Source organism: Tachyglossus aculeatus, chromosome 22 (assembly GCF_015852505.1).
Source record: "Tachyglossus aculeatus isolate mTacAcu1 chromosome 22, mTacAcu1.pri, whole genome shotgun sequence".
Taxonomy (NCBI): Eukaryota; Metazoa; Chordata; class Mammalia; order Monotremata; family Tachyglossidae; genus Tachyglossus; species Tachyglossus aculeatus.
Genome location: NC_052087.1, coordinates 55,332,941 through 55,350,864, shown reverse-complemented (window position 1 = coordinate 55,350,864; position 17,924 = coordinate 55,332,941). Strand labels below are relative to the sequence as shown.

Here is a 17,924-nt window from a genome sequence, read left to right as displayed (position 1 = left end):
TTAGATGGGAAAACAGACATTAATAGGAGTAGATCAATTCCATTTGAGCGTAAACGAGGGGGCGTATCTGGGGGCTCCTCACATCTTTGGGGGTGATGAAAGAGAGGGGCTTATGAGGGACCCCAGTGCGCCCATAGCTGAAGGGTCCCCAGCGGGGCACAACTACCACCAGGAGCGTGGCCTCAACCCGAGACGATACCCCAACCCAAAACTCGTCACCGTTAGCTTTAAAGCTGTCCATCCCCTTGCCTCCTCCTACCTCACCTTGCTACTCCCCTACTCCAACCCAGCCCCCGCACTTCGCTCCTCTAATGCCAATCCTCTCCCTGCCCCTCCATCTCCCCTATCTCGCCACCGACCCTCTGTCCACATCCTGCCTCTGGCCTGGAATGCCTTCCCTCCTCAAATCCGACAAAGACTCCCCCCTTCCAAGTTTTATCAAAGGCCCATCTCCTCCAAGAAGCCTTCCCTGACCAAGCCTCCCTTTCCTCTTCCCCCACTCCCTTCCGCATCACCCTGACTCACTCCCTTTGTTCATCCCCGCCCCCCAGCCCCACAGCATTTACGTCCCTACCCGTCATTTATTTCTTTCTATTCACATCTGTCTGCCCCCTAGACTGTAAGCTCGCTGTGGGCAGGGACTATTGTTGTATTGTACTCTCCCAAGCGCTTAGTACAGTGCTCTTGCACACGGTAAGTGCTCAATAAATACGACCGAATGATTTGAATGGGTGAAGGAAGGAGGCCCCCCAACTCTCCACAGATGCCATGGTCCCTCCAGCCCCGCCCCCTCACCCCCTCGCCCCCTCCGGGCGGTCCCCCCGACTCACCGCAGACGCCGTGGCCCCTCCAGCCCCGCAGCAGGACGCCGCGTCCGGCACAGGCCCTCACGTAGGAAGACCAGGCCGCGCACAGACAATCCTCGCTCTTCTCGCAGTTGCAGGTGTCGAACATGCAGTTCTGGGGGTGAAGGGACCCTCTGTCAGAGACCCCTGCCCAGCCCAGACATCTCCCCTGTCCCCCCATTCTCCACCTCACGGGACCCCCCAAACTCTGACCCAGTTCTGTGACCCCACCTGCCGGGCCCCCCTCCTGGGATGCCTTGCTCTGACCCTTTCCACCCAAACTGGACCCCCACCCTCTTGGTCAATTTGCATTTGTGTTTGGGGAACAGCAATCAGACTCGATAGACTCCCCTCAGCCTTCTGGGACCACCCAAAATCCTCTCCTTTTGCAGCTTCCGTGCGTGGCCCAGTGGAAAAAACACGGGCTTGGGAGTCAGAGGACGTGAATGCTGATCCCAGCTCTGCCACACGTCTTTTGTGTGACCTTGGGCAAGTAATAATAATAATAATGGCATTTGTAAAGCACTTACTATGTGCAAAGCACTGTTCTAAGCACTGGGGGGGGGATACAAGGTGATCAGGTTGTCCTGTGTGGGTCTCACAGTCATCATCCCCATTTTCCAGATGAGGTAACTGAGGCTTCGAGAAGTGAAGTGACTTGCCCAAGGTCACACAGCAGACATGTGGCGGAGCCGGGATTCGAACCCACGACCTTAGTACAGTGCTCTGCACACAGTAAGCACTCAATAAATACGATTGATTGACCTCTGACTCCAAAGCCCATGCTTTTTCCACTGAGCCACGCTGCTTCTCTGCAAGTCACGTCACTTCTCTGTCCCTCGGTTCCCTCATCCGCAAAATGGGGGTAAAGATTGGGAGTCCTTAGTAGGACAGGGACTGTGTCTGACCTGATCTGCTTGTATCTACCTCAGTGCTTAGAACAGTGCCTGGACCATAGTTAGCGCTCAGAAAATACCATAAAAATTAAAAAAAACCCCAGGCCAGAGCCTTTGGTAAGAGGAGCAAGAGAGTGAGCGGGGAGGTCCGGGCCGGGCCGGGCGGGATTCCCCCTTCTAGACTGTGAGCCCGCTGTTGGGTAGGGACGGTCTCTAGATGTTGCCAACTTGGACTTCCCAAGCGCTTAGTACAGTGCTCTGCACACAGTAAGCGCTCAATAAGTACGATTGAATGAATCAATGGGGCGGGATGGACCGGCGGGCCTAGACCTGGGGGAAGATGGGCAGTATGGACAGGTGCGAAATGATGAGGCCGCCCCACTCCAGTACTGAGCTAAAATAATAATGATGGTATTTGTTCCCCTCCCCACAGCACCTGTATATGCACGGAGTAAGCGCTTAACAAATGCCATTATTATATATGTTTATACATATTTATTACTTTTTATTTTACTTGTACATATTTATTCTATTTATTTTATTTGGTTTATATGTTTTGTTTTGTTGCCTGTCTCACCCTTCCAGACTGAGCCTGCTGTTGGGCAGGGACCGTCTCTGTATGTTGCCAACTTGTCCTTCCCAAGCGCTTAGTACAGTGCTCTGCACACAGTAAGCGCTCAATAAATACGATTGAATGAATGAATGAATGAATGAATCCACTCCATGATGGACATTTATTTATTTATTTATTTATTTTATTTGTATATCTATTCTATTTGTTTTATTTTGTTAGTATGTTTGGTTTTGTTCTCTGTCTCCCGCTTTCAGACTGTGAGCCCACTGTTGGGTAGGGACTGTCTCTATGTGTTGCCAATTTGTACTTCCCAAGCGCTTAGTACAGTGCTCTGCACATAGTAAGCACTCAATAAATACGATTGATGATGATGATGATGATGATGATATCCATCAGAGCTCATGTCGACTTGACACCTGTCCACATGTTTTGTTTCGTTGTCTGTCACCCCCTTCTAGACTGTGAGCCCGTTGTTGGGTAGGGACCGTCTCTATATGTTGCCAACTTGTCCTTCCCAAGCGCTTAGTACTGTGCTCTGCACACAGTAAGCGCTCAATAAAGATGATTGAATGAATGAATGAATTACCGTGTAGTAGGGGACGGGGTTCACGGCCTGGTGGCAGGGGGCGAAGACCCCGCTGGAGTTGGTCAGCAGGGAGCACCAGTGCTGGGCGTAATTCTCTGCAGAGAGAGACAGAGACAGAGAGACGCAGAGAGAGAGAAAGGGTGAGAGAGTCAGTCCCTGTCAGTCACCTTGGACCCTGGCCTTGGCGGGGGCGGTAATAATTGTAACTGTGGTATTTGTTAAGCATTTGCTATATGCTAGGCACTGTACTAACCGCTGGGGTGGATGCAAACTAATCCCACATGGGGCCCACAGTCTTAATCCCCGTTTAACAGTTGAGGGAACGGGGGCACAGAGAAATGAAGTTTCTTGCCCAAAGTTACATAGCAGACAAGGGACAGAGCTGGGATTATTTATTGATTTATTTACTGACAATCATCATCATAATAATTGTGGTATTTGCTAAGCGCTTACTATGTGCCAGGCACTGTATTAAGCACTGGGGTGGATATAAGCAACTCGGGTTGGACACACAGTCCCTGTCCCGTGTGGGGCTCACAGTCTCAAACCTTATTTTACAGATGAGGTAACTGAGGCACAGAGAAGTGAAGTGACTTGCCCGAGGTCACTCAGCAGACAAGTGGCAGAGGCAGGATTAGAACCCATGACCTTCTGACTCCCGGGCCCGGGCTCTAGCCACTAGGCCATGCTGCTTCTGCTGACTGATAAAGAGACCTTCCTGAGTCTCCCAATGAGCCCACCTCTCTCAGCCACCCCGCAACCTCCAGCCTTCCCTGTCCTCTCCATTTTGGGGTCAAGATGGGGTTCGGGGGGCGTTCCTTGTCTGACGAGTGGGGGTGCCGGCAGGGAACGGGTCTCCCAACTGTTGTATCATCCTCTCCCAACCGTTTAGTACAGTACCCTGCACACAGTAACCCCATAAATACCGTCGATTGAGTGATAGAGGGACCTCCCTAAGTCTCCAAAGCAGCTTGGCCTAGTGCCTAGAGTCTGGGCTTGAGAGTCCAGAAGGACCTGAGTTCTAATCCCGGCTCTGCCCCTTGTCTGCTGGGTGATCTTGAGCAAGTCACTTTACTTCTCTGGGCCTCGGTTACCTCTTCTGTAAAATGGGGATTGAGACTGTGAACCCCATGTGGGACATGGACTGTGTGCAACCTGATTACCTCAGCTCTTAGTACAGTGCCTGGCACATAATAAGCGCATAACAAATATCACATTTTTTTTGTCTCCCACCCTGTCCACCCCGTCCTGTAGTCCCTCCGCCCTAACCCTTCCCTTCCTCTCCAATATGTGGGGGCAGGACGGGGTTTCACTGGCTTATGATTGTGGGTGTTGGGTAGGGACCGTCTCTATACGTTGCCAACTTGTACTTCCCAAGCGCTTAGTACAGTGCTCTGCACACAGTAAGCGCTCAATAAATGATTGAATGAATGAATGAATGGGAACTGCTGTATGGCCTTGGGCAAGTCACTTCACTTCTCAGGCCTCAGTTACATCTGGAAAATGGGGATTAAGATTATGAGTCCTAAGTGGGACAGGGACTGTGTCCAACTCGATTATCTTGTTATTTATCCCAGTGCTTAGTACAGTGCCCGGAACGTAGGAAGCACTTAACAAATTATAAAAAACAAAATAAAACCGATAACATGCCTCTGAACTCTGCTGTCTGCCTGGCTATCTGCTACTCCAACCTGGCCCTCAACGCACCCAGAGTCCTCTCCCAGATGCTTAATACACACCCTGCATACGGTAAGTGCTCAAACAATGTCCCTATCTGTAATTTTATTTATTTGAATGTCTGCCTCCCCCTCTAGACTGTAAGCTCATTGCAGTCAGGGAATATGTCTGTTATATTGCTATAGCGTCCTCTCCCAAGCGCTCAGTACAGTGCTCTGCCCACATTATTTATTTATGTTAATGTCTGTCTCCCTCTATAGACTGTAAGCTTATTGTGGGCAGAGAGCGTATCTACCAGCTCTGTTGTACTGTACTCTCCTAAGCGCTTAGTACAGTGCGAGGTAGGGGGGAGAGGCTGCAGGACGGAGGCCAGGGGGCCGCTTGACACGGAGGAACAGCCCAGCCTAGTGGATAATAATAATAATAATAATAATAATAATAATAATAATAATAATAATAATGGTATTTGTAAGCGCTTACTATGGTGCCAAGGACCCTCCTTCCTCTCCCCTTCGTCCCCCTCTCCACCCCCCCGTCTTACCTCCTTCCCTTCCCCACAGCACCAGTATATATGTATATATGTTTGTACATATTTATTACCCTATTTATTCATTTATTTATTTTACTTGTACATATCTATTCCATTTATTTTATTTTGTTAGTATGTTTGGTTTTGTTCTCTGTCTCCCCCTTTTAGACTGTGAGGCCACTGTTGGGTAGGGACCGTCTCTGTATGTTGCCAACTTGGACTTCCCAAGCGCTTAGTACAGTGCTCTGCACACAATAAGCGCTCAATAAATACGATTGATGATGATGATGATGACAGTAAGTGCTCAGTAAATACGATTGACTGATTTACGTTTCTATTAATGCCTGTCTCCCTCTCTACACTGTAAGGGTGCTATGAGCAGGGTATGTGTCTGTTTATTGTTATACTGGACTCTCTCTAGCACTTAGTACAGTGCTCTGCCCACAGTAAGCGCTCAATAAATACGATTGATTGACTGATTGACTGTCCACCACCCTTGACTCTCCTCTCTTCGTCCCTGGCTGTCCCCCAGTGATCCAAGACGGCCATCCCCTACCCCTGACTCTCCCCTCTCCGTCCCTGACTCTCCGTAGCGAGCCAGCCCAGATCTAGACTGTGAGCCCACTGCTGGGTAGGGACCGTCTCTGTATGTTGCCAACTTGGACTTCCCAAGCGCTTAGTACAGTGCTCTGCACACAATAAGCGCTCAATAAATACGATTGATGATGATGATGATGATGACAGTAAGCGCTCAATAAATACGATTGACTGATTTACGTTTCTATTAATGCCTGTCTCCCTCTCTACATTGTAAGGGTGCTATGAGCAGGGTATGTGCCTGTTTATTGTTATACTGGACTCTCTCTAGCACTTAGTACAGTGCTCTGCCCACAGTAAGTGCTCAATAAATACAACTGATTGACCGATTGACTGTCCACCACCCTTGACTCTCCTCTCTTCGTCCCTGGCTGTCCCCCAGTGATCCAAGACGGGCCATCCCCCACCCCTGACTCTCCCCTCTCCGTCCCTGACTCTCCGCAGCGAGCCAGCCCAGATCTAGACTGTGAGCCCACTGTTGGGTAGGGACCGTCTCTGTATGTTGCCAACTTGGACTTCACAAGCGCTTAGTACAGTGCTCTGCACACAATAAGCGCTCAATAAATACGATTGATGATGATGATGATGACAGTAAGTGCTCAATAAAGACGATTGACTGATTTACGTTTCTATTAATGCCTGTCTCCCTCTCTACATTGTAAGGGTGTTATGAGCAGGGTATGTGTCTGTTTATTGTTATACTGGACTCTCTCTAGCACTTACTACAGTGCCCTGCCCACAGTAAGCGCTCAATAAATACGATTGATTGACCGATTGACTGTCCACCACCCTTGACTCTCCTCTCTTCGTCCCTGGCTGTCCCCCAGTGATCCAAGACGGGCCATCCCCCACCCCTGACTCTCCCCTCTCCGTCCCTGACTCTCCGCAGCCAGCCAGCCCAGATCTAGGCTGTGAGCCCACTGTTGGGTAGGGACCGTCTCTGTATGTCGCCAACTTGGACTTCCCAAGCGCTTAGTACAGTGCTCTGCACACAATAAGCGCTCAATAAATACGATTGATGATGATGATGATGACAGTAAGTGCTCAATAAAGACGATTGACTGATTTACGTTTCTATTAATGCCTGTCTCCCTCTCTACATTGTAAGGGTGCTATGAGCAGGGTATGTGTCTGTTTATTGTTATATTGGACTCTCTCTAGCACTTACTACAGTGCTCTGCCCACAGTAAGCGCTCAATAAATACGATTGATTGACCGATTGACTGTCCACCACCCTTGACTCTCCTCTCTTCGTCCCTGGCTGTCCCCCAGTGATCCAAGACGGGCCATCCCCCACCCCTGACTCTCCCCTCTCCGTCCCTGACTCTCCGCAGCGAGCCAGCCCAGATCTAGACTGTGAGCCCACTGTTGGGTAGGGACCGTCTCTGTATGTCGCCAACTTGGACTTCCCAAGCGCTTAGTACAGTGCTCTGCACACAGTAAGCGCTCAATAAATCCGATTGAATGAATGAATGAATGAGCAGGGGGGTAAGGAAGACCGTCCCCCATGGTACCGTTGTCCACGCTGAGGGCACACGGGTTCTCGAAGAGGTTCTGGACGTTGGGGCAGTCAGCCTGGGTCTTCCAGGTGTTGGCGAAGGCGGCCGCCGTGGCTTCCACCACGCCGCTCACCGCCTTGAAGTCGTCTGCCTGGTTCTGGTTGAAGTTCCCGCAGAGACCTGCCAGGCCGGACACGCGCCGGTCGGGAAAGGGCTGGGCAGCGGACGGCCCGGCGGGTTCGGCCCCAGGGCTTGGGATGTGGGAGCTTAGTACACAAGGCAAGCGCTCCGTAAATACGATGGATTGATTGATAGGTGGAACAGCGAAGTGTGTGTGCGGAAATTGGCGCCTGCTTGGCTGCCTCCATTAGACCGTTAACTTCTCGAGGGCAGGGATCATATCTTTTCTCACTATGATATACGGTCGGGTGTGGAAATTGGCGTCTGCTTCGCTTCCTCCATTAGATTGTCAACTTCTTGAGGGCAGGGATCATATCTTTTCTCACTATGATATACGGTCGGGTGCCTGGTACGGTGCTTTGCAGCCAGAAAGCGCCCAGTACAGTACTTGCAGCCAGAATGCACCTAGTATGGTTTTCTGCAAGTAGAAGGCACACAGTACAGCAGTCTGCACACAGTTAGAACCCAGTACAGTGCTCTGCAGCCAGAAGGGGCCCAGTACAGAACTCTGTAGCCAGAAGGTGCCCAGTACAGTACTCTGCAGCCAAAAGGCATCCAATACAGTACTCTGTGGCCAGAATGCACCTAGTATGGTGCTCTGCAAGTAGAAGGCGCACAGTACAGCAGTCTGCACACAGTTAGAACCCACTACAGTGCTCTGCAGCCAGAAGGGGCCCAGTACAGAACTCTGTATCCAGAAGGTGCCCAGTATAGTACTCTGCAGCCAAAAGGCATCCAATACAGTACTCTGCAGCCAGAATGCACCTAGTATGGTGCTCTGCAAGTAGAAGGTGCACAGTACAGCAGTCTGCACACAGTTAGAACCCACTACAGTGCTCTGCAGCCAGAAGGGGCCCAGTACAGGACTCTGTAGCCAGAAGGTGCCCAGTACAGGACTCTGCAGCCAAAAGGCATCCAATACAGTACTCTGCAGCCAGAATGCACCTAGTATGGTGCTCTACAACCAGAAGGCGCATAGTACAGCAGTCTGCACACAGTTAGAACCCAGTAATAATAATAATAGCATTTATTAAGCGATTACTATGTGCAAAGCACAGTGCTCTGCAGCTAGAAGGGGCCCAGTACAGAACTCTGTAGCCAGAAGGTGCCCAATACAGTACTCTGCAGCCAAAAGGCATCCAATACAGTACTCTGCAGCCAGAAGGCACCTAGTATGGTGCTCTGCAACTGAAGGCGCACAGTACAGCAGTCTGCACACAGTTAGAACCCAGCAATAATAATAATAATAATGGCATTTATTAAGTGATTACTATGTGAAAGCACAGTGCTCTGCAGCTAGAAGGGGCCCAGTACAGAACTTTGTAGCCAGAAGGTGCCCAGTACAGTGGTCTGCAGCCAGAAGGGGCCCAGTAAAGAACTCTGTAGCCAGAAGGTGCCCAATACAGTACTCTGCAGCCAGAATGCACCTAGTATGGTGCTCTGAAACCAGAAGGCGCACAGTACAGCAGTCTGCACACAGTTAGAACCCATTAATAATAATAATAATGGCACTTATTAAGTGATTACTATGTGCAAAGCACAGTGCTCTGCAGCTAGAAGGGGCCCAGTACAGAACTCTGTAGCCAGAAGGTGCCCAGTACAGTGGTCTGCAGCCAGAAGGGACCCAATAAAGAACTCTGTAACCAGAAGGTACCCAGTACAGTACTCTGCAGCCAAAAGGCATCCAATACAGTACTCTGCAGCCGGAATGCACCTAGTATGGTGCTCTGAAACCAGAAGGCGCACAGTACAGCAGTCTGCACACAGTTAGAACCCAGTAATAATAATAATAATAGCATTTATTAAGTGATTACTATGTGCAAAGCATAGTGCTCTGCAGCTAGAAGGGGCCCAGTACAGAACTCTGTAGCCAGAAGATGCCCAGTACAGTGGTCTGCAGCCAGAAGGGGCCCAGTAAAGAACTCTGTAGCCAGAAGGTGCCCAGTACAGTACTCTGCAGCCCAAAGCCATCCAATACAGTACTCTGCAGCCAGAAAGCACCTAGTAGGGTGCTCTGAAACCAGAAGGTGCACAGTACAGCAGTCTGCATACAGTTAGAACCCAGTAATAATAATAATAATGACATTTATTAAGTGATTACTATGTGCAAAGCACAGTGCTCTGCAGCTAGAAGGGGCCCAGTACAGAACTCTGTAGCCAGAAGGTGCCCAGTACAGTACTCTGCAGCCAAAAGGCATCCAATACAGTACTCTGCAGCCAGAAAGCACCTAGTAGGGTGCTCTGAAACCAGAAGGTGCAAAGTACAGCAGTCTGCACACAGTTAGAACCCAGTAATAATAATAATAATGACATTTATTAAGTGATTACTATGTGCAAAGCACAGTGCTCTGCAGCTAGAAGGGGCCCAGTACAGATCTCTGTAACCAGAAGATGCCCAGTACAGTGGTCTGCAGCCAGAAGGGGCCCAGTAAAGAACTCTGTAGCCAGAAGGTGCCCAGTACAGTACTCTGCAGCCAAAAGGCATCCAGTACAGTACTCTGCAGCCAGAAGGCACCTAGTATGGTGCTCTGCAACCAGAAGGCGCACAGTACAGCAGTCTGCACACAGTTAGAACCCATTAATAATAATTATAATGTCACTTATTAAGTGATTACTATGTGCAATGCACAGTGCTCTGCAGCTAGAAGGGGCCCAGTACAGATCTCTGTAACCAGAAGGTACCCAATACAGTACTCGGCAGCCAAAAGGCATCCAATACAGTACTCTGCAGGCAGAAAGCACCTAGTATGGTGCTCTGAAACCAGAAGGTGCACAGTACAGCAGTCCACACACAGTTAGAACCCAGTAACAATAATAATAATGACATTTATTAAGTGATTACTATGTGCAAAGCACAGTGCTCTGCAGCTAGAAGGGGCCCAGTACAGAACTCTGTAACCAGAAGGTACCCAGTACAGTACTCTGAAGCCAAAAGGCATCCAATACAGTACTCTGCAGGCAGAATGCACCTAGTATGGTGCTCTGAAACCAGAAGGCGCACAGTACAGCAGTCTGCACACAGTTAGAACTCAGCAATAATAATAATAATAATGGCACTTATTAAGTGATTACTATGTGCAAAGCACAGTGCTCTGCAGCTAGAAGGGGCCCAGTACAGAACTCTGTAGCCAGAAGGTGCCCAGTACAGTGGTCTGCAGCCAGAAGGGGCCCAGTAAAGAATTCTGTAGCCAGAAGGTGCCCAGTACAGTACTCTGCAGCCAAAAGGCAACCAATACAGTACTCTGCAGCCAGAATGCACCTACTATGGTGCTTTGAAACCAGAAGGCACACAGCACAGCAGTCTGCACACAGTTGGAACCCAGTACAGTGCTCTGCAGCCAGAAGGCGCCCAGTATAGCATTCTGCAGCCAGGCGGACACCACGGGTGTGGGTCCCCCTGTGCCCCCCGGGGAACCCGGGGCTCTTACCACACATCTGTCCCTGGTGGGAAGAGTCCAGCGTCATGAAGACCTGCATGACGGGCACGACCTGAATCTGCAGCTGGAGGCGGAAGCCCGTCTGCACCATCACGAAGAACGTCGATGGCTGGAAGATGGTCATGTTGGCTGCGGGCACACAACACAAGAGTCACCGCCAAGGGATGCCCGCTGCCAAGGGAGGCCTGGACTCTAGCAAGTTCTCTCCCAAAATGTGAGTCAGGGGGCTGAGGGCTGGAGGCTGGGGGCTGTCTTGGGGCTACTCAGGCCAATTTGTTTCCCCTCTGGCTCCTGGCCACGGGTCTCGAGTCCAGTGTAACAATAATTGTGGCATTCGATAATAATAATAATGATGGGATTTATTAAGCACTTACTATGTGCTTGTTCTAAGCTCTGGGGAGGTTACAAGGTGATCAGGTTGTCCCACAGGGGGCTCACAGTCTTAATCCCCATTTTACAGACGAGGGAACCGAGGCCCAGAGAAGTTAAGTGACTTGCCCAAAGTCGCACAGCTGACAATTGGCAGAGCCTGGATTTGAACCCATGACCTCTGATTCAAAAGCCCGGGCTTTTCCCACTGAGCTTACTCGGTTCTAAGCAATGTGTCCAGCGCTGGAGCGGATCAAGGAGCTGACCCCAACCCCAGCCCCCTCAGGGCTCACGTCTGGGTGGGAGGCCGCACTCCCATTTTACGGTGGGGAAAGAGAGGCCCGGAGAGGGCCAGTGACTTGTCTAAGGTCACACGTCAGGCCCTGGGCAGACTGGGGCTAGAACCCCTTGCTTTCCTGACTGTTTCCAGAGTGGCCGCGAAGCCAATGGGGAGGGGGCCAGGCTGAGAAGCCCCCGGGGAAGGTTGGGGAGAATCCAGGCTGGCACCACTTTGGACGCCCCCCATGGTCCCCCCTGTCCCGTGTACCTGCTGAGAAGGGCAGCTGCGTGTAGATGGTGTTGACGTACACACTGCCGTCTGACTGCACCTTAATCACCTGGTGGAGGTGGATGAGGGGGTCAAAGGGGAAGGGTCAGGGATGGGGTCAAAGGGGGGAGCCTCGGGGGGCGGGGAGGGACTTGGGGGTGAGGCTGGAGTCAGGAGGGCAGAGCCTAGGGGTCAGTAGGTGGGGGCCTGAGGGCAGGACCTGAGGGCCGAGAGGGTGGATCCTGGGGTCGGAGGGGTCAAAATAAAGATAATAATAATTCATTCATTCATTGTCGTATTTATTGAGCGCTTACTGTGTGCAAAGCACTGTACTAAGCGCTTGGGAAGTACAAATTGGCAACCTATAGAGACAGTCACTACCCAACAGTGGGCTCACAGTCTAGAAGGGGGAGACAGAGAACAAAACAAAACATATTAACAAAATAAAATAAATAGAATAAATCATCATCATCAATCGTATTTATTGAGCGCTTACTGTGTGCAGAGCACTGTACTAAGCGCTTGGGAATTACATGTTGGCAACATATAGAGACAGTCCCTACCCAACAGTGGGCTCACAGTCGAAAAGGGGGACAGAGAACAAAACCAAACATACTAACAAAATAAAATAAATAGAATAGATATGTACAGGTAAAAGAAATAAATAAATAAATAGAGTAATAAATATGTACAAACATATACAAATATATACAGGTGCCGTGGGGAAGGGAAGGAGGTCAGATGGGGGATGGAGAGGGGGATGAGGGGAAGAGGAAGGAAGGGGCTCAGTCTGGGAAGGCCTCCTGGAGGAGGTGAGCTGTCAGTAACATATAGAGACAGTCCCTACCCAACAGTGGGCTCACAGTCTAGAAGGGGGAGACAGAGAACAAAACCAAACATATTAACAAAATAAAATAAATAGAATAAATATGTACAAATAAAATAGAGTAATAATAAAAATGATGGTATTTGTTAAGCGCTTGCTATGTGCCAAGCACTGTTCTGAGCTCTGGGGTAGATAGAAGGTTATCAGGTTGTACCACATGGGGCTCACAGTCTTAATTCCCATTTTGCAGATGAGTTTGCGGGAGCAGGGGTTGGGGGCTGATAGGACAGACCTGGGGCTGGGAAGAGTTGGGGGAGATCCTGGGGCCGGGACCTGGAGGCTGATAGGGCGGATCCTGGGGGTGGGAAGAGTCAGGAGGCAGGGCCTGGAGGGGGTTGATAGGGAGGATCCTGGGGGTGGGAAGAGTCAGGGGGGTGGGATCTGGAGGTTAATAGGGCGGATCCTGGGGGTGGGAGGATCATGGGGGTGGGGCCTGGAGGCTGATGGATAGGGCGGATCCTGGGGTAGGAAGAGTCAAGGGGTGGAACCTGGAGGCTCAGAGGGTGGAACCTGGAGGCTCATAGGGCGGATCCTGGGGGGGTGGGGCCTGGAGGCTGATGGATAAGGCGGATCCTGGGGTGGGAAGAGTTGGGGGGCAGGGCCTGGAGGCTCATAGGGCAGATCCTGGGGGTGGGAGGATCATGGGGGTGGGGCCTGGAGGCTGACTGATAGGGCCGATCCTGGGGTGGAAAGAGTCAGGGGGTGGAAACTGGAGGCTCATAGGGTGGCGACTTCCAGGCTGTCCATCCCCTGGCCCCCTCCTCCCTCCCCTCCCTTCTGTCCTTCTCCAGCCCAGCCCGCCCCCTCCGCTCCTCCGCCGCTAATCTCCTCCCCGTACCTCGTTGTCGCCTGTCCCGCCATCGACCCCCGGCCCCCGTCCTCCCCCGGGCCTGGAATGCCCCCAATCCCTCTGCCCATCCGCCAGGCTAGCTCTCTCCTCTCTTCAAGGCCCTACTGAGAGCTCACCTCCCCCAGAAGGCCTTCCCACACTGAGCCCCTTCCTTCCTCTCCCCTCGTCCCCCTCTCCATCCCCCATCTTACCTGCTTCCCTTCCCCACAGCACCTGTATATATGTATATATGTTTGTACAGATTTATTACTCTATTTATTTTACTTGTACATATCTATTCTATTTATTTTCTTTTGTTAGTATGTTTGGTTTTGTTCTCTGTCTTCCCCCTTTTAGACTGTGAGCCCACTGTTGGGTAGGGACTGTCTCTCTCTCTATGTTGCCGACTTGTACTTCCTAAGCGCTTAGTACAGTGCTCTGCACAAAGTAAACGCTCAATAAATGATTGATTGATTGATTGATTGGATCCTGGGGGGTGGGAAGAGCCAAGGGGGGTGGGGCCTGCAGGCTGATAGGGGGGATCCTGGGGTGGGAAGAGTCAATGAGGACTCTTTTAGACTGTGAGCCCAATGTTGGGTAGGGACTGTCTCTATATGTTGCCAATTTGTACTTCCCAAGCGCTTAGTACAGTGCTCTGCACATAGTAAGCGCTCAATAAATATGATTGATTGATTGAGGAGGGGCCTGGAGGCTGATAGGGCGGCTCCTGGGGGTGGGAAGAGATCAGGGAGCGGATCCCGAGGTGGGAGGCCTTACCGTCTGGCCTCCCTGGAGGTTGAGGGTGACCGTCTTCAAGCAGGTCTCGCTGTCCGTCAGTCCGCATTTGCGCAGCTCTCCCAGGACCGTGAAGCTGCTGTCGTCACAGTTCTGGGGGAGACGGAGACCCCCAAGGTGGGAGCAGGGGACGTCAAGGCCGTCCACCTCAGCAACCGGGTGGGCGAGGGCCGGAGGAACACGTGTGCGCATATATGTACATGTTTGTTGTTACACTGGACTCTCCCAAGCGCTTAGCACAGTGCTTTGCATGCAGTATGCGCTCAATAAATACGATTGACCGAACATTTGCCCGAATTTGCAGGCACATTGGTGTGGATGCGTGTGTGCGGGGGTGTGGAGGGGCAGGGACTGAGTCTGCTTAGTGTTCTATCGTGCAAGTGCTTAGTACAGTGCTTTAGTAATAATAATGATGGCATTTGGTAAGCGCTTATTATGTGCCAAGCACTGCTCTAAGCGCTGGGGGAGATTCAAGGACATCAGGCTGTCCCACGTGGGGCTCACAGTCTTAATCCCCATTTTATAGATGAGGGAACTGAGGCCCAGAGAAGTGAAGTGACTTGCCCAAAGTCACACAGCTACCAAGTACCGGAGTCGGGATTAGAACCCACGACCTCTGACTCCCAAGCCCGTTCTCTTTCCACTGAGCCACGCTGCTTCTCATAATAATAATGATGGCATTTGTTAAGCGCTTATTATGTGCCAAGCACTGTTCTAAGCGCTGGGGTAGATGCAAGGTCATCAGGACATCCCATGTGGGGCTTACGGACTTCATCCCCATTTTACAGGCGAGGGAACTGAGGCACAGAGAAGTGAAGTGACTTGCCCAAGGTCACACAGTCAATGAGTGGCAGAGTCGGAATTTGAACCCACGACCTCTGATTCCCAAGCCCGTACTCCTAACGCTACGCCATGCTGTACCTTCAGCACATAATAGGTGCATAAAAGATACAGCATATTCATTCATTCCTGCAATCGTATTTATTGAGCGCTTACTGTGTGCAGAGCACTGTACTAAGCGCTGGGGAAGTACAAGTTGGCAACATATAGAGACGGTCCCTACCCAACAGCGGGCTCACAGTCTAGAAGGGGGAGTGTGTACCTTTACACATAATAAGTGGTCAATAAGTATGATTGAATGAACAGGGGTTTGAGTTGCGAGGATCTTACATGTACACATGTGTGATTGCATGCATGGATGAGCGTCTATGGACATCTGCTTTTGTGTACGTGTATCTGCGGATAAGTATGTGCTTGTGTGTGAGTGTGAGTGCACACAAGGTTGTGCATCCGTGTGCAGGCGTGACTGTGTGTATTTCTGTACGTGTATCTATCTGAATTTGCAAACAAGTATGTGCTTGTGCCCATGCAGGTCCGTGTGGATGTGTGCATTTGTGTACGTGTACCTAAATTTGCAAACAAGTATGTAAGCTCATTGTAAGCAGGGAATGTGTCTACTTATTGTTGCATTCTACTCTCCCAAGCGTCTAGTCCGGTGCTCTGCACACAGTAAGCGCTCAAAAAATATGACTGATTGACTGAATGAATGCTGGTATACGTGCAGGCTTGGATAAGCATAATATTTATAGTACTTTTTAAGCACTAACTGTGTGCCAAGCACTATTCTAATCACTGGGGTAGGTACAAGGTAATCAGGTTGTCCCACGGGGGGCTCCCAGTCTCAATCCCCACTTTCCAGATGAGGGAACTGAGGCCCAGAGAAGCAGCGTGGCTCAGTGGAAAAGAGTCCGAGTCATGGGTTCAAATCCCAGCTCTGCCAATTGTCAGCTGTGTGACTTTGGGCAAGTCACTTCACTTCTCTGGGCCTCAGTTACCTCATCTGTAAAATGGGGATTAAGACTGTGAGCCCCCCGAGGGACAACCAGATCACCTTGTAAACTCTCCTGTGCTTAGAACAGTGCTTTGCACATAGTAAGCATTTAATAAATGCCATTATTATTATTATTATTATTATGAAGTGACTTACCCAAGGTCACACAACAGATAAGTTGGGTACCACTGTTGGGTAGGGACTGTCTCTATATGTTGCCAATTTGTACTTCCCAAGTGCTTAGTACAGTGCTCTGCACACAGTAAGCGCTCAATAAATACGGTTGATGATGATAAGTGGCGGAGCGGGGAGTAGAACCCCCACCCTCAACTCCCAAGCCCATGCTCCTGCCACTAGGCCATGCTGCTTTTCATGTGACCTCCAGGAGAAGCAGGGTGGCTCAGTGGAAAGAGCCCGGGCTTTGGAGTCAGTGGTCATGGGTTCAAATCCCGGCTCCACCATTTGCCAGCTGTGTGACTTTGGGCAAGTCACTTAACTTCTCTGTGCCTCAGTTACCTCATCTGTAAAATGGGGATTGACTGTGAGCACCCTGTGGGACAACCTGATCACCTTGTAGCCTCCCCAGCACTTAGAACAGTGCTTTGCACAGAGTAAGTGCTTAATAAATGCCATTATTATTATTATTATTAAGGAGTGAATGTGTGCATTTGTGTACATGTGTCTGGATTTGCCATTAAGTGTGCGCTTCTGTGTGTGTGTGGGCACAGATGTACATCTGTGTACAGGCATGAATAATAATAATAATAATTATGGTATTTGTTAAGCACTTACTATAATAATAATAATAATAATAATAATAATAATAATAATAATGATGGCAGCATGGCTCAATGGAAAGGGCACGGGCTTTGGAGTCAGAGGTCATGGGTTCAAATCCCTGCTCCGCCAACTGTCAGCTGTGTGACTTTGGGCAAGTCACTTCACTTCTCTGGGCCACAGTTCCCTCATCTGTAAAATGAGGATTAAAACTGTGAGCCCCATGTGGGACAACCTGATCACCTTGTAACCTCCCCAGCGCTTAGAACAGTGCTTTGCACGTAGTAATTGCCTAATAAATGCCATTATCATTATTATTAAGTGCTTACTATGTGCAGAACACTGTTCTAAGTGCTCGGGGGGATACAGGGTGATCAGGTTGTCCCACGGGGGGCTCACAGTCTTAATCCCCATTTTACAGATGAGGTAACTGAGGCACAGAGAAGTGAAGTGGCTTGCCCAAGGTCACACAGCAGAACCCATGTCCTCTGACTGCCAAGCCTGTACTCTTGCTACTAAGCCACGCTAAATGTGTGCATTTCTAGACTGTGAGCCCGTTGTTGGGTAGTGACCGTCTCTCTATGTTGCCAACTTGTACTTCCCAAGAGCTCAGTACAGTGCTCTGCACACAGTAAGCGCTCAATAAATACGATTGAATGAATGAATGAATGAATTTGTATACATGTACCTGTATTTTCCAACAAGTATGTGCTTGGAGGCCTTCCCAGACTGAGCCCCCTCCTTCCTCTCCCCCTCCTCCCGCTCTCCATCCCCGCCGCCTTACCTCCTTCCCTTCCCCACAGCACCTGTATATATGTATATATGTTTGTACGGATTTATTACTCTATTTATTTATTTTACTTGTACATATCTATTCTATTTATTTCATTTTGTTAGTATGTTTGGTTTTGTTCTCTGTCTCCCCCTTCTAGTCTGTGAGCCCGCTGTTGGGTAGGGACCGTCTCTATATGTTGCCAACTTGTACTTCCCAAGCGCTTAGTCCAGTGCTCTGCACACAGTAAGCACTCAATAAATACGATTGATATTACTCTATTTTACTTGTACATATC

General features: G+C 50.1%; 1 protein-coding gene across 1 annotated transcript in view; it reads right to left on the bottom strand.

Annotated features, from left to right (window-relative positions):
- Window positions 1-17,924, bottom strand: part of LOC119944166 (mucin-5B-like) — a 110,352-nt gene that overhangs the window by 72,058 nt on the left and 20,370 nt on the right. Inside the window, exons 11-16 of the mRNA XM_038765384.1 lie at window positions 14,229-14,339; window positions 11,737-11,806; window positions 10,812-10,949; window positions 7,219-7,383; window positions 2,902-2,996; window positions 831-960 (exon numbers count right to left, since the gene is read on the bottom strand). Of these exons, the coding sequence (XP_038621312.1) occupies window positions 831-960; window positions 2,902-2,996; window positions 7,219-7,383; window positions 10,812-10,949; window positions 11,737-11,806; window positions 14,229-14,339 (709 nt within the window). The remainder of the gene's footprint in view (window positions 1-830; window positions 961-2,901; window positions 2,997-7,218; window positions 7,384-10,811; window positions 10,950-11,736; window positions 11,807-14,228; window positions 14,340-17,924) is intronic.